The 13,546-nt window shown below is 36.9% G+C and overlaps 1 protein-coding gene across 6 annotated transcripts in view; it reads right to left on the bottom strand.

The window, feature by feature from the left end:
* Positions 1-719: 719 nt before the first annotated feature.
* Positions 720-13,546, bottom strand: part of Trps1 (transcriptional repressor GATA binding 1) — a 239,709-nt gene continuing 226,882 nt past the window's right edge. For all 6 annotated transcript variants that reach the window (XM_028867929.2, XM_028867927.2, XM_037197788.1 and 3 more), the window contains 2 exons: positions 10,392-10,514; positions 720-7,299 (listed from right to left, as the gene is read on the bottom strand). In XM_028867929.2, coding sequence (XP_028723762.1) covers positions 6,238-7,299; positions 10,392-10,514 — 1,185 coding nt within the window. In that variant the 3' untranslated portion in view covers positions 720-6,237. The remainder of the gene's footprint in view (positions 7,300-10,391; positions 10,515-13,546) is intronic.

Genomic DNA, 13,546 nt, shown 5'->3' on the forward strand with positions numbered 1-13,546 from the left:
ATTGGTTCATTAATTTGAGTCCACCAAAATGAGCAATGAGGATTGCACAAGGAAGGTAGTTACCAATTATTTTGGAATGTTTGAAACACATCTCCCAAAGCAGTTAGTTGCTTATTTATTTTATGACCTGCTTTGTAATGATTTTTCCTTCTGGTTAAAAATGTAGGTGAGTCTTCCCACATCCTTTCCTCATCTGGATTTCAACTGCCTTTCCTCTCTTTCAAAATTGTCCTTCAGGGAATCTTCTCTGATTAATACTACTGTAAGCAAACAATGTTTTTAAAATATTAATTTAATTGTGAGATATTTATCAGGATCTTCATATCACATGCATATGGATATACTGAATAGAATCAAAGTTATATTTCTTTAAAAGGAGTATTTACATACTGAAAGATAATTATTGGCAGATCAATACTCAACACTCAATGTCTGATACTTAATAAGTCTTTGAAATAAACAAAAAAGTATCATTAATCTTCCTAAAAATCTAGTATAATTATTTTTAGCAGAAAAATCTACCTATAACTTATTGGTTAAAGAAAAAACAAGTAGAAAGAATCTAATTTAATAAATCTTAGTAATATTGTTTTAAATGGTGACCAGGTTTCAGTTTCATTATTTAAGTTCAGAGCCCATCTATATGTTACATTGACCTGTAGCTCCTATTGCTTCATGGATGAAAGTAAATCCATATAAACCATACCAAAGCCGTCATGGATAACTGGTGGTAAAACTTTATTATTCAAGTTTAGATGTAACAGACATCTTTGCTGCCTGAAGATTGTTTGCATAAGAAATACACCAAGAACATGTTGTGAGTAGAAATGAACATGCACTATGAAAACAAAATAAAATAAAATGAAAAAAAAAATTCCACATGTTGTAAGAACAGAACTATTATACCCCACAGTCTGATCTTCAAATCAGGACTACAAATTGAATGCTTTTTCTTATCAACATGAAATCATTCCATATGAAAGACATTTTCTGCTGGTGAATATTGCTGTTAGTTTTACATTGGCATTTTGAGATGTTTTCCGTCCCCACCCCCCACCCCCAGATCAATCATGTTGTCAAATATTACACCCTAAAGAATTCAGCATTTGTTATTGTGACACGTGCCTTATTGGTAGCCATTAAGAAACTATGGTCTTATCAGCCTTGTTATAGTCTTGCCTCTTCATAGTCAACACTATAGGCTGCTTAGTTAAGATATTTACAGCTCATCTTTAATAAGAATGATGCCAAACTTTCTTGGCCCTCGGGAACCAGAGTTTTAAATAACCCCCTTGGCCACATAATAATACTTGACACCCCTATGGTGCCCTCCAACCAAGGATCTCAAAGTGCTTTACAAACAAGTACTACATTACCATTATTATTTTTTAATATTAATATTATTATTATTAATATACTTTTCCATTTTACAGCTGAGGAACCTGAGGCACAAAAAGAAAGAATGATATTTCGCAGTCATTGTATTGAAGAAATAATGGGGTAAAACCAGGATCCAGTTTTGGGACTTGTGGGTCTGAGGAAGGCTGAACATTCTTTTCATGGTAGTTACTCTTGCTTTGCTCTGGTGCAGGACAGTGTAACCTTAACCACACTAAGTTCTTCTCAAAAGAAACATGCTTTTCAAGAGATTATGTGAGCATACGTTATCCATTTCTATGTGTGGATGACTGTTGATTTTCACATTTTCTTCATCCCTGCCTTGGCACATTTATGCCCTAGCATTCTCCAGAGGGTCCAATGACTCTGAATAAGTGGAAATGCTTTAGAAACTGCTGTACTGTGATCAGAAACACATGAGAACACTATGAACCAGCAATCGACAACCAAAAGTAAGCACCCTACAGAGAAGCTAACGTCTTGACCTTGGGAAATCTATGAGAATGCTGCTTTCCATGGGTCTCTTTCTAACCACTGTTAGTTAATCATGGCCTGGTCGACCTAACAGTACCTACCCTTGGTTAGTACATTTAGTTTCATATTCATGATGTACAGTTCCTCAGCTCTCCTTGTCTAGCAAAGTCAGCAAGCCTTCACCTACCAGCTAACCAAAGATTCCATGTGGTACTTTTTGTCATGATCCTCCTCCCAAAGGCAGACAGTATAATCCATCTCAACTATGGGCAAGAGGCTGGCATATGGCCCAGAGGCAGCATGCGGCATTGACACCTGACCACCAGCATATTCACTCCGTGATTCCACCTCCAGATGGCAGATATCTCCATTTTCTAGAAAGGTGTTAATATTTGTTAACTAAGTAGGCAGGCAGTACATGAATCTCATGACAGGTCACTTTGTGATGTTTGCAGCCATGTGGCAAGAGGGTAATAATTATTTTGATAGCAATATGGATCATCTTCAATTTATTAAGAAAAACATTTCCCCAGGCATTTAAGAATATATATACATTTTAATGTTTTTGGAGCTGTATTTGCATTAAATCATAACAGATTATGTGCACATGTGCAATCATAAACAAGATGTGCTACCACAGGCTTCCACAAAAGCTCTTGAAGATAATCACTGGTTCCCTCTTCTCACTATTACCTTAGGAAAGAATCCCCATGCTTGTTTCCTAAAATCTACCTTTACTAAAAGAGAACAGTTTAGAACAGAACATTACTATCTTTAAAGTGGATTTAACAAAATAAAACAAAACAAAAAAACATCTCAATATGACATGTAGAGAGAACTGGGCAACTCGTTGCCATTTGAACAACAGAGAGAGTGTTAACTCCATGAGCTCCATCCCTTTCTCATGTACTTAGAGGCATGTAGTGTCTCTCTCAATCCACAATCTTCTGAGGTGGGCTGGCTGGCTCTTTATGGTTTTATATCCCAAACAACAGTACTTTCTTAGGGGTGAGTGAAGATGAGAAAAAAATGTAAGAAAAGGAAGAGTGTGAATGAACTGGTTCTGGCCCAATGTTGGAGCCAATGCTCAATTTAGAATTGTCAAATATTTGAAAAGAATTGCAGGTTTGAAATGGCATACTGCTTTAGATGGTATATCCATGAAGACTTCTCCAAGAGAGAAAAGTTCCAAAATCATCTTGAAAGTCCTTCAAAAAAAGGTTAAGTACCTAAATAGCTCACTTAAAATCCTTCACAATTTAAGACAAAACAATTCAAATGCCTTTAAAAATAAAAGCCATTTTTCTAATACATTTAGAAACATGGAATCAAAACTTTAGGTCATCAAAAAATAAGGAGGATTTTAGTGTTATTATAAAGTTCCATCTTTTTTAAGCCCCACCTTTTCTCTACCAAAATATGAATAACATAAACAAACATGAAAATAAAATAATTCATAATAAAGGAATACGGAGTAAGATCTAACATACCGATGCTATCCAAAAACAATCTACTGAAAGGAGACTGACCATAGATATTCCAAGCACAGTGATATGTATTTTCCAATGCTAGTCATTGCTACTATGTCTGACTGAGAAAAAAAAAAAAAAAAAAAAAAAAAAAAACATGGAATGAAAAAAAAAGGGCATACACGCCAACAATGAAAAGTCTACTTGTGTCTAACACACTGAAGAAATTGCATAAAGGATATCAAAGATGTAATGTGCAATATTGCCCAAGTTGACCAAATTTCTGGTATATTGCTGATTTGGGCAGTCCACATACAATGAGCCTTGAGGATTGGTACAGTGCATTTCAATATTCTTTTACTAAGGAAATTAAATATTGTTGCTTGGGAAATCTCCTTTTTAGATCTTTGTCACCTCTCAGATATGACACTATAGTCTGAGATGCATCCACCAAAATTCCTAAGAAAGATAAATTAGATCAAGTCATTTGAATGTCAAAGCTCCTCACTCCACCTCTTTATTTCAGTTCTTGTGAATATTAGAGCTATGCCACAGACAGGTGAGATCAGAATAGGGTCCTTTAACAATGAAACCAGAGCAGAGGACTTAGTCCTGATTTTCTTTCTCTCCATCTTCTTTTTTTTTCCTTTTTTTTTTCTTTTTTTTAAACATGAAAACAAACAAAAAAATGCAAGAATGAAGATGAGAACACAACATCAGAAAAGTATTTTTAACTTCATTCACTACAACAGTCACGGACTGGTTAACTCTACATGCCATCCAACCCTAAAAATGAGACTCCTGCATTGTGAGAAAGAAGCCAAACCCAACGAAACAAAACAATACAAAGCCACTGCGAATTAATGTAAAAATGGAGTGCAAATGCGACTACAGAATGCAATAAAAACATCAGTGCTGCAGATTTCAGCAACACTTATCAAAATAATTTCTGAAATGTTTCCTCTGAAACACAGACAAAGCAATAAAAAGAGGATATATGTTTATCATCTTAAGCATAACAATGGGAGTTAAGAGCTTAAAATTAAGGAAAAAAAGTACTTGGAATGAATAGTGCTACCCTTGTATCCTAAGTAGGCATAAAAATATTTTCATTTCCTTCTGGTTTTCCACACCATTACATTGAGAACTTCCTTTGTTTCATGTTACCGTTTACAACTTGAACACACACATACACACACGCGCACACACATACACACTAAAGATACCTACTGCAATAGAAATAGTTGCTTCATTACCTTGTTTGCTACATTTGCAAATGTAAACAGCTAGGCAGAGCCAGAACTGACTCTAATGCGTGATGGAATATCTTTGTTGCATACGTACACTGTAGAAAATAATTATTCAATATGTCAGGCACCATTATTTGAAATGTAATACATTAATATTTACTAGAAAAATAAGTTTTTTTCCTATTTGTTCTCCCAACTTCTTTAATGAAATAAGTTAATCTGACAGTGCATCCAGTAGCTTGTAATATCTTCTACATCTCCGTGGCAAAAAATAAACTACTGGTTGGGACAATATAATGCAAATTATTAAAGTCAGTCCTTGTACATACATCCTTGTAGCAAGCATTGATGCTCGACTAACAGCACCTTATACCAATTATTTAATGTTCAATTATTTAGCCCTATTTCCCTGAGCAGTTATGCTGAGGAGCTCTCCCTTCATGGATAGTTTGTTTTTTTTCTTTTTACAAAGCCTTAAGTATTAAAAGTACTATGAAGACATACTTCTAAGAATCCTATTTAATGCTACTTAACTAAACCTGTATAAATCTAATGAAGGGGTTGATTGGTACATACACCAACTGTCAATCTGTGGTAACGTAACCTTGCATGCTGCCTGACCACAAAGTTTGGAAATCATATTTAACCAAAAGAAAATAAATAAATACAGCAGGTTACCTTGCAGAGAAATACCATGTGTCTTGAACAAATTAAACCCATGGCCTGACATGTTTATCTAATCTTTGAATTGAGGGGGGATTCCTTTAGTTACAATGTGCCAAGTGAGACTAGTGACCAACAGGAGGCTTGAAAAATTCCAAACCAGTTCATCATAAACAAGAAAGAAATATTTGGCTAAAATAAAATTACTACATAAGCACTGAGGACATTGTTTTTAAGAATGGATATATTTGGACAGAATGAGTCTAAACTGCAAACAAAATGACTACCAAGTACTGGAACATCTAAAGGACAAAAAATATCAAAGAGGATGTGTATGTGTATGTACAGGCAGGGCTGGCCAGAAAAACCTTGTACCACCAACTGTCACGATCCTTACTGCTCTCTCAACAAGCCTAACCACACTTCACATTTCGAGGTCTAAATCTGAAACATGGTCAATGAGAGGAGACTAATTTGAGAGGGTGCTGTTTTCCATTGCCCTGGAGATTCATTTTCTCCTCATCTGGCTGGGATTTCATGATGTCTTTAAACTTAGGCAACCTCTTACAGACTTTTGAATGAAGGGGCCAATAGCCAGCCTAACACTGCTTTCATATGACAGTATGTAAACTCAAATTCTAGACAGCATTTGTATCTTTACTGACAAAACAGCTATAATTTGGCGGGCTTTTATAAGGAGATTCCCCAGTATACATTAGGCAAGATATTTTTGACTCACTAGGCTTTTTTTTTTTTAATTCATGTTTATCATTTCCCATTCTTTCTCACTGACCATATGTTTCATTTTAAAACCTTGGTAACCTACTCATCAAAAGAAAGATTTTTTTTTTAAAGAGGGAATTTCATGTTGGATAAGGCAGGCTCTATGAAGTATTTTTAATAGGTCTTCATAAGACATTACAAGCTATTGAATTCCCATCAAGAAAACCTATTTCTATTTAATTGTGCTAAGTGCTAAGGTTTCACTCTTTAGATTTTCCATTTTTTTCCACTTGTGCATTGTTCCTATGCAGGCCCCTCTGGATATGCGTTGTGAAGTCATATTTGTCCGTGCAAAGATGCTGGCATATGCTGCACTGGAAAGGTCCGCTGTCGCCATGGCAACTCATATGCAAAGCATACATCACTTCATCCAGAAAGACAATGCCACAGTGCACACATTTTGTTGAAAGTTCATCTTGAGTGCTTCTGTCAACTTTCTCCGTTTTAACTACATTCAAGGGACCTTCATTTTTTACATTTGTTGGTGCCTTTGTTTTCTCCTTGGAGGCACCATTTGCAGTTGGCCCAGGTCTGGAATGCTTGATCGCCAAATCTAGAGGAATGTCATTGTCTGATCCAACAGCTGAAAAATGAGGAGGCAGATTGAAGGTGGGATAAGGCACATAGTTTTGGCAAGGATTTGGTAAGCCAGGCACATGACTCAAGTAGTGTGGATTCCCAGGAACAGAGAGCTTATATTTACTCCAGAACCGTAGCCAATCAGCTTCACTCTGGAAGTCATTATGTACAAAAGGAAGTCCAAAAAGTGGGTACTGGTACTTTTCAATAGGGCTGCCTGGCGGAGAATAGTTGGGGTGTTTTGCAGGTCTCATGTATTTTTCTATGGGACTGCCTCTTTCAGAACTTCCTTTCCCTTCAGATACAGATGAACTATTTCCTGGATCTCCAGTACTTTCCTGAGGACTTTTTATCTGAATGTGCAAAGGCTGCATCCTTTTGTGAATATCCAGGGTTTGGCTGACCAGGACTGGCTGCTGAGCAGGATGGCTTTTAGTCAATGAACCCTGGGCTTCATATTTACTTAGGCTTGGAAGTGGAATTTCTCTCTGGTGACTTTCATTTAAGTGATCTTCGGACCTCCTCTCTAAGGGGCTTCCGTTGACCTGCTCCTCTCCACTTCCCCTCTGCTGCTTGCTGAGCTGCTCAGCCTGAAGTGCCTCTGGGTTAAGGCGCTTTCTCGTTCGTCTCCTAATAATCTGCTCACCGTTGTTTTGTTTAATGATGTTTAGAGGTCTGGGAGTCTGTTGGGAGCACACACACAATACATAAAAGAGAAACATTAAAAAAAATGCATTCAATGCATTAAAAATTCCTCACAACTATAGACCACACACTTAAGTTCAAAGTTTTTATGCTACAGACTCACAAATTCTCTTCTCTGCCCTAAGCAAGATCAGAGGAAGTAACCAAAATGTAGTGTTTTAACATCAGTAAATAATGTCCATCTTTGAAGGGATGGGGTAGGGGAAACGAAAAACTTGAATTTGCTTGAAAGCAACTTTTTTTCTGACTCAGAAGACGAGGACTTTCACCACTGATAAAAAAAAAAAAAGTTGTGAGGAGAAAAATCATTTGAAGAAATGATTTTTCTAAAATATAAGTTCTTGAGTTATATACAGATGTGTCAAAAAAGTAATTGGGAGGTAAGTATTAACAGTAATAAAAAACAAAACAAGAAAATTATGCATTGCTACACACTAGCTACTAAAACATGTTTCTTCCCTGGCTTGGTTCTTCTATAGAAGGTCTAACCTGATCATGTCTACAACTGTCTCTTTAAGAGGAAATTAAGGTTTAATAAAAACAAAAAGGTACAGCCCTAAATACAATAAGATGTCGAAAACAGGTTAAAACAATTTATCATGGAAACCATTTCCAGACTGGTGCCTTTTTGTATGTCATTCATACAATAGAAGTAGTAAGAGAATAATAGAGAAGACAACCCATTCTGGTATTTTCCTTCCCTAAGATGGAAGAAGAAGAAGTGAGCTCTCCTCAGAGCATGGAGACACAGCAAAGAAGGTGGCTAATTAGGGAAGATCCCTCACCGGACTCCAATCAGCCTGGCACTTCCAGCCTCCAAAACTGCGAGAAGAAAACCAGTTCCTGTCGCTTTCAGGCACCCACTCAGCCTCTGGGAGTCTGTCATGATGTTTTAAGCTGACTAATATATACATCTTCCTAAAGAATTGCAAAAGTAGTATATGATATTCCTATCAGAGTCTAGATAATCAAAGACAAATGCTATCAAAACGGTAATGAAAAATTCAGGTAATTATCACATGGAATTTTTAGCCTTAATTTGATTCTTCTGTTTGAATGATCTCTATATATTCTTTACTGGTTCACAAGTGAAGCACTTAACTGTATATTGGAAATCTAAATTCCGTTGCAGCTTTCATTCAAATATCTGATCTGTCATTGCATTCTACTTAAAATGAATGTTGACTTCCATTCAGCCTAACTATTTTATTCAGCTTAGATATTATGTGATTGGTGCTCATGTTCATGTTCAATAGGTATTTATATTATATGACTAAAATTTGTAGATAAGATTATAACAAAAACTAAAGGGCTCTAATTTTGATTCATAAAGCGAAATGAGGAAGTATAATAAATCAATGTATATTTATAGACTAAATTTTAGGAGAATGTTCAAATGTTCTGATTTTTTTCCAAAAGAAAATCGATCATTTCTGCATAATTGTGAATCATTCCTGAAATATTTAAACTTCAGTACAAAAGGGATTTTTTTTGTATTAGATACAAATTTATTTGTATTAGATATTAAAACAATACAAATAAGAAACATTTGGGAGACTATTTCTGTTGTCACTGGGTAGACAGAAGTAAAGAGAGTAACACACTTGTTACTGGTGATTCAGTTGTTAGCTTCAGGATGAAAGCTCTACCTGGGCTGGATATGCCACAAACATTTATGTTGTACAGAATGTTCCAGTTTATAAATACTTCTGTTCGTATCATAAAAATACAGTCTTTAATCTATATACTACAAAGAAGCTTGGAAGTGAATTAATTCTTAAAGTTTTATAATTGTTCTCTAATTTTTTTTGTTCACATATTTTTTATGTATTATCATTTATGGTAAACTGAAAAAAAATGAAACCTCAAAACCAAGACCATCTTGCCTCTGGAGGGATGAACATTAAAATCATTTTTAGAAAAGTTTGGATTATTTCACAGTGGTTAAATTTTCATAATTTGGCTAAGTAGCAATTTAATTACTACTTGGCCTGTTGATTGGCTAAAGTTCAATTAAAACCATTAATGTCAGCACTCATTAAACAGAGGCTTGTTGCTGAGCTTAAAAAACAACTATGTAAAGTGTTAGGAAGGGTCTTTCTACCAGCCCCATACTACTGGCTAGGGGCCGTACAGTATTCTCAATTAGCACCATTGCTGAGAGTGGGCATGTTTTTCAAAAGTATTTTCAGTGTCCACTTAGGAAGATGTTTTGTCTCAAAATGTATTCCCTGCAGTTCTCGTCTTTTCACTAGCCTGTGCTAAGAGCTGTGGTCCAGTGCCAAATAAAATGAAAACAGGCACAGGGAAAAGGATTTCTACTTACTAAGTGAGACACTGCCATTTCAAAGGCAGTGCTTGTCAGCATATGTACTGTCTAAACTGTAGAAAAAGTCCTCCAGGAAAGTAAGATTTCCTGCTCAGATGGAGGGATTGGTCAGGTTGCATTCTATTACATAGTTAGACGTAAAATTTTGAATAAAATTAGTTCAAATAACCCCCATGAGCCAAAGCCAGATGGAGATCGCAGACATGGGGTACCTGTGTCCCTTCTCCCATGCCTCTGTGCTTGTCACTCAGGACGTCACACACCTCAGCCTAGGAGCCCCACATTCATGTGGCATTGTCCTATGCTGGTGCTTGGCCAGCTCTCAAACAGTCAAAATGGCTCTTTAAATTCCAGAAGGTAAACTGGAAAGTGAACATCCAGAGTGCTTCTATTTCTCTCTCGAACTTCTGTTTTTGCTGTTTCTCTTCCTAATTAAATTAATTCCAGTCAATTTGGTTAACTATTAGTTCAACTATCTGTTATGTGATGTGACATTCCCAGAATAATCATTTTCCTCTTCTAAATCAAAGATGCACAAACATTACTAATCATTTCAAATATATCTCCCTGTAACATCAAAGTGCTTTTTTTTAATAATAAATCATATGTACACTCAAAATGACTGCATTAAACAACCCTGCAAAGATAGACAGAACAAACTGTGAAAGGGGACATATTAACCATAAGCAAGGCCAGCTCATTTGTGTAAGCATCTCTTGAAGTGCTGGGGTAGGTTCTTACCGAGTGAAGTTTCTGGTAGAGACCACATGCATTGCATACATATCCGCCATTTGCATTCTTTCGCCAAAGAGAAGTCTTTGTGGTCAGGCAATTGGCACAAAAAACACCAGAGCCTCTTCGCCTCTGAAACAGGAGGAAAAAAAAAAGAAATCCAAGGTCAGAGGTGAGTCACATGATCCAGGGTGTTAGACCAAATCAACCCAGTAGTTTTGTCTTTAGACTCACAACAATGACAGTATAAAACCACACTGCCCATAATGAGGTCAGGTTCAATTGTGTTTAATAGGCACCCCTGATTTTCATTATAATTAACCCTACAGTGATGGATGAGGTGTGGGGAACACCAAAGGCTTTCCACAGAAACAGCTTTAACTTTTTGAACTTTAAGTTGCATGCCTTTAATGATGGCTCCTAAATGCTCAACCTTAAAACATACCTTTTAAAAGTGTCAAAACAAAAGTGTCTTTTTTAAGACAGCACATGGCAATATGCTTAAAGTCAATTGGAATATGCTACCTGAGCCTTCGAATACAGGTTAAAACAATTCATCATGGAAACCATTTAACATTACACCAGATTGTTGCCTTTTTGTATGTCATTCATACAACAGAAGTACTAAGAGAATAATAGAAGACAGCCCATTCTGGTATTTCCCTTGCTGTTATGAAGTCAGAAAGAGAACACCTTCTATTCTCCAAAGCTGAGAGGACCTTTAGACACTGCTGCCTAGAAGTACAACATTGCTAATTCCAACCCTTAGGAGGTGTCTGCTGAAGCTAGACAACCCAGTTCCATCACTGGGTCTTTACTTAATCTGACCTTAAAGTTGGAAATCCAGAGGGTTTGTTCAATACAGCGTTGATTTTAGAGATCTGAATTGTGCAATCACCAAATTCAAAGATTAGCTAAGAATATTTAAAAGTTGCTTAATTAGTACAGTTGGTTGCATTTTTGCGACCAAGTAGTGATTCTGCTTAACTTCTCATTTAAACAAAAGTCAGGCTGTGTGTAGGCACAAATAGGAACAGGCAGGAAATGGAATACTCTTGAAAAAAAAAAAAACCTAAGAAATGCTCAAACTGTGGCTCAGCTCTCCTTTTTGCTAGGAAGCAAAAGCCTTTAATGATAAAAATAGGCATATGGGATAAGGGGTGGAAAAAGCCTTGCTGTAACCTAATTTTATTATAAATTAAATATTACAAACACCATAAGTCAAAATTTCAGGGATTCATAAAATTTAGGCAATTTATTTAACTAGAGTCTATACTGTAGAGGAGTGGTGGTGCCTGCCAAAAAAACACAATGGTTATAATTGTACTCTGATACATTTCAAATGGAAAGCTTTCTGCAGACATAATTTTGGCTTCGAGACTGGAACACTTTCTTGGCATTGAAAGGGCATTTGATTCATCGGGTGTTTCACAATCTATCACTAAAAAGACCTGGTGAGCAGCCAGCTCCCTATAGGGTAATTTTTCCATCCAGATGCAAGTGCTATCAGAGGCCCTCGTCAGCTAAACTAATTATGATCTTGCAATTGCTGATGCCTGCTCACTCTAACATTCGACATCCTCCATTAATCATCAATACAAGGAAAATGAATGAAACGTAAAGAAATGAGGGCTGCTAAGCTGCACAGCTATAAAAATCCGAAATGAGAGCAATAACTTAACAAGATTGGGGGAATGTTTTTAGTGAGCACAAAAGTCGGGCTAACAATTGCCCTTTTAAACCAAGAACACGATTTCATTAGTGTAGCAGTTTGTGCCACTTTAGGTGATGTAATAAAAGCTAGATTTTCCCTAAAGATAATCTCCAGCTCCCCTTTCCTGCCTTCCCCAAACCCACTCAGATCCAGGAATGCAATGCGAGTTTCCAAATCCCCCACAACAGCAACATCAAACACTGGAGTCAGAGGTCTGGAGGTCCTGACTGGGGTCTGCTGCTGAAGTAGGGAACCTGCTGCCTCTCAGAAACCAACAAGCAATTCTAAGTTGCACTTGTCAAACAATCCCAACACCATTTATCCAAAGTAAGCTGTGGAGGCTGGTTCGATTTAAACTGTTAACGTTTCAGTTGCATCCTGGCATACTGTCATTTCCCCAGATCGAAATAACTCAACGGTAAATCAACCCCAACATGAGCCACACAATCTGTGTCAATGTCCGTATGGAAACCAACCCACATATATGGCTGAGGCCGCTCAACTTTGAATGTGAAATGATTCACTACAGCTTGCTTTCCTTTTCTTATGCCCTGGGTGCCTGACACAGCATGCCAAAGTGGGCGTAATGCTGATTTCAGTGAGCATTTCAATCCTTGCACAATTTGATGCCTAATTTTCTTGCCCTGCATTAGGAGGGGGGGCGGATTCTGAAGTGACAGCACTGGTTTCCATAGGTGTACCTTGCACATAGCTATTGCATGTAGTTCAATAAAGGTCACTGTGTTTTAGGATAAACCATCTTTCCTAAATATATCAGGTCTACTTTAAATTCTCAAACTCAAAATCAAGGGGCCTTGGAGGTCACAAGTCAGACTGAGAGTGAGGCTACAATATTTAAACCTGTTTTTGTCATTTACTAGAAGCTACTCTGGGAAATGCTACAGAATCTCTCAGCAATGAAAACTCCCCTTGCTTTACAGGGTAAGCTGTATGCTGATGAGAGAATCAGTGTATTCATAGTATATAACAGATGCTATTCAAACATGGCAGTGATGAAATAAGATGACTAGAAAATGCTCAGTGAGGCTAGCTATTGGTCAAAGGAACTTGATTGTGGCTACATTTTTATGAGAAAAATTCTTAGTTTTGTTTTCATTACCTTAAATGTCATCATTGAGCACTTAAGACATGCTTAACATATCCAGTTATGTATCATCAATTGTACTTCACGTCACTTGTACATTTCTAATCGATCGTGAGAATGGAAAGCTGAGTCAGAGTGGAATACCTAGGTGTTCACACCTCCAATTCAATAGGAGCCTGCTTGTGTTTGGGTGGAGAGTGGGAGGGAGGTGAGAAGTATTTCACACATAAAATGTTAACTCTTATCTCAACAAACTTAGCACTTTGGAAACTCTTGCAGAACCCGATCTTGGAGGCACTGAAACTTATTGAAGCAGCAGAGAAGGCAGAAAAGTTGGACAGTGAT

The sequence above is a fragment of the Peromyscus leucopus genome, chromosome 20, assembly GCF_004664715.2.
Source record: "Peromyscus leucopus breed LL Stock chromosome 20, UCI_PerLeu_2.1, whole genome shotgun sequence".
NCBI lineage: Eukaryota > Metazoa > Chordata > Mammalia > Rodentia > Cricetidae > Peromyscus > Peromyscus leucopus.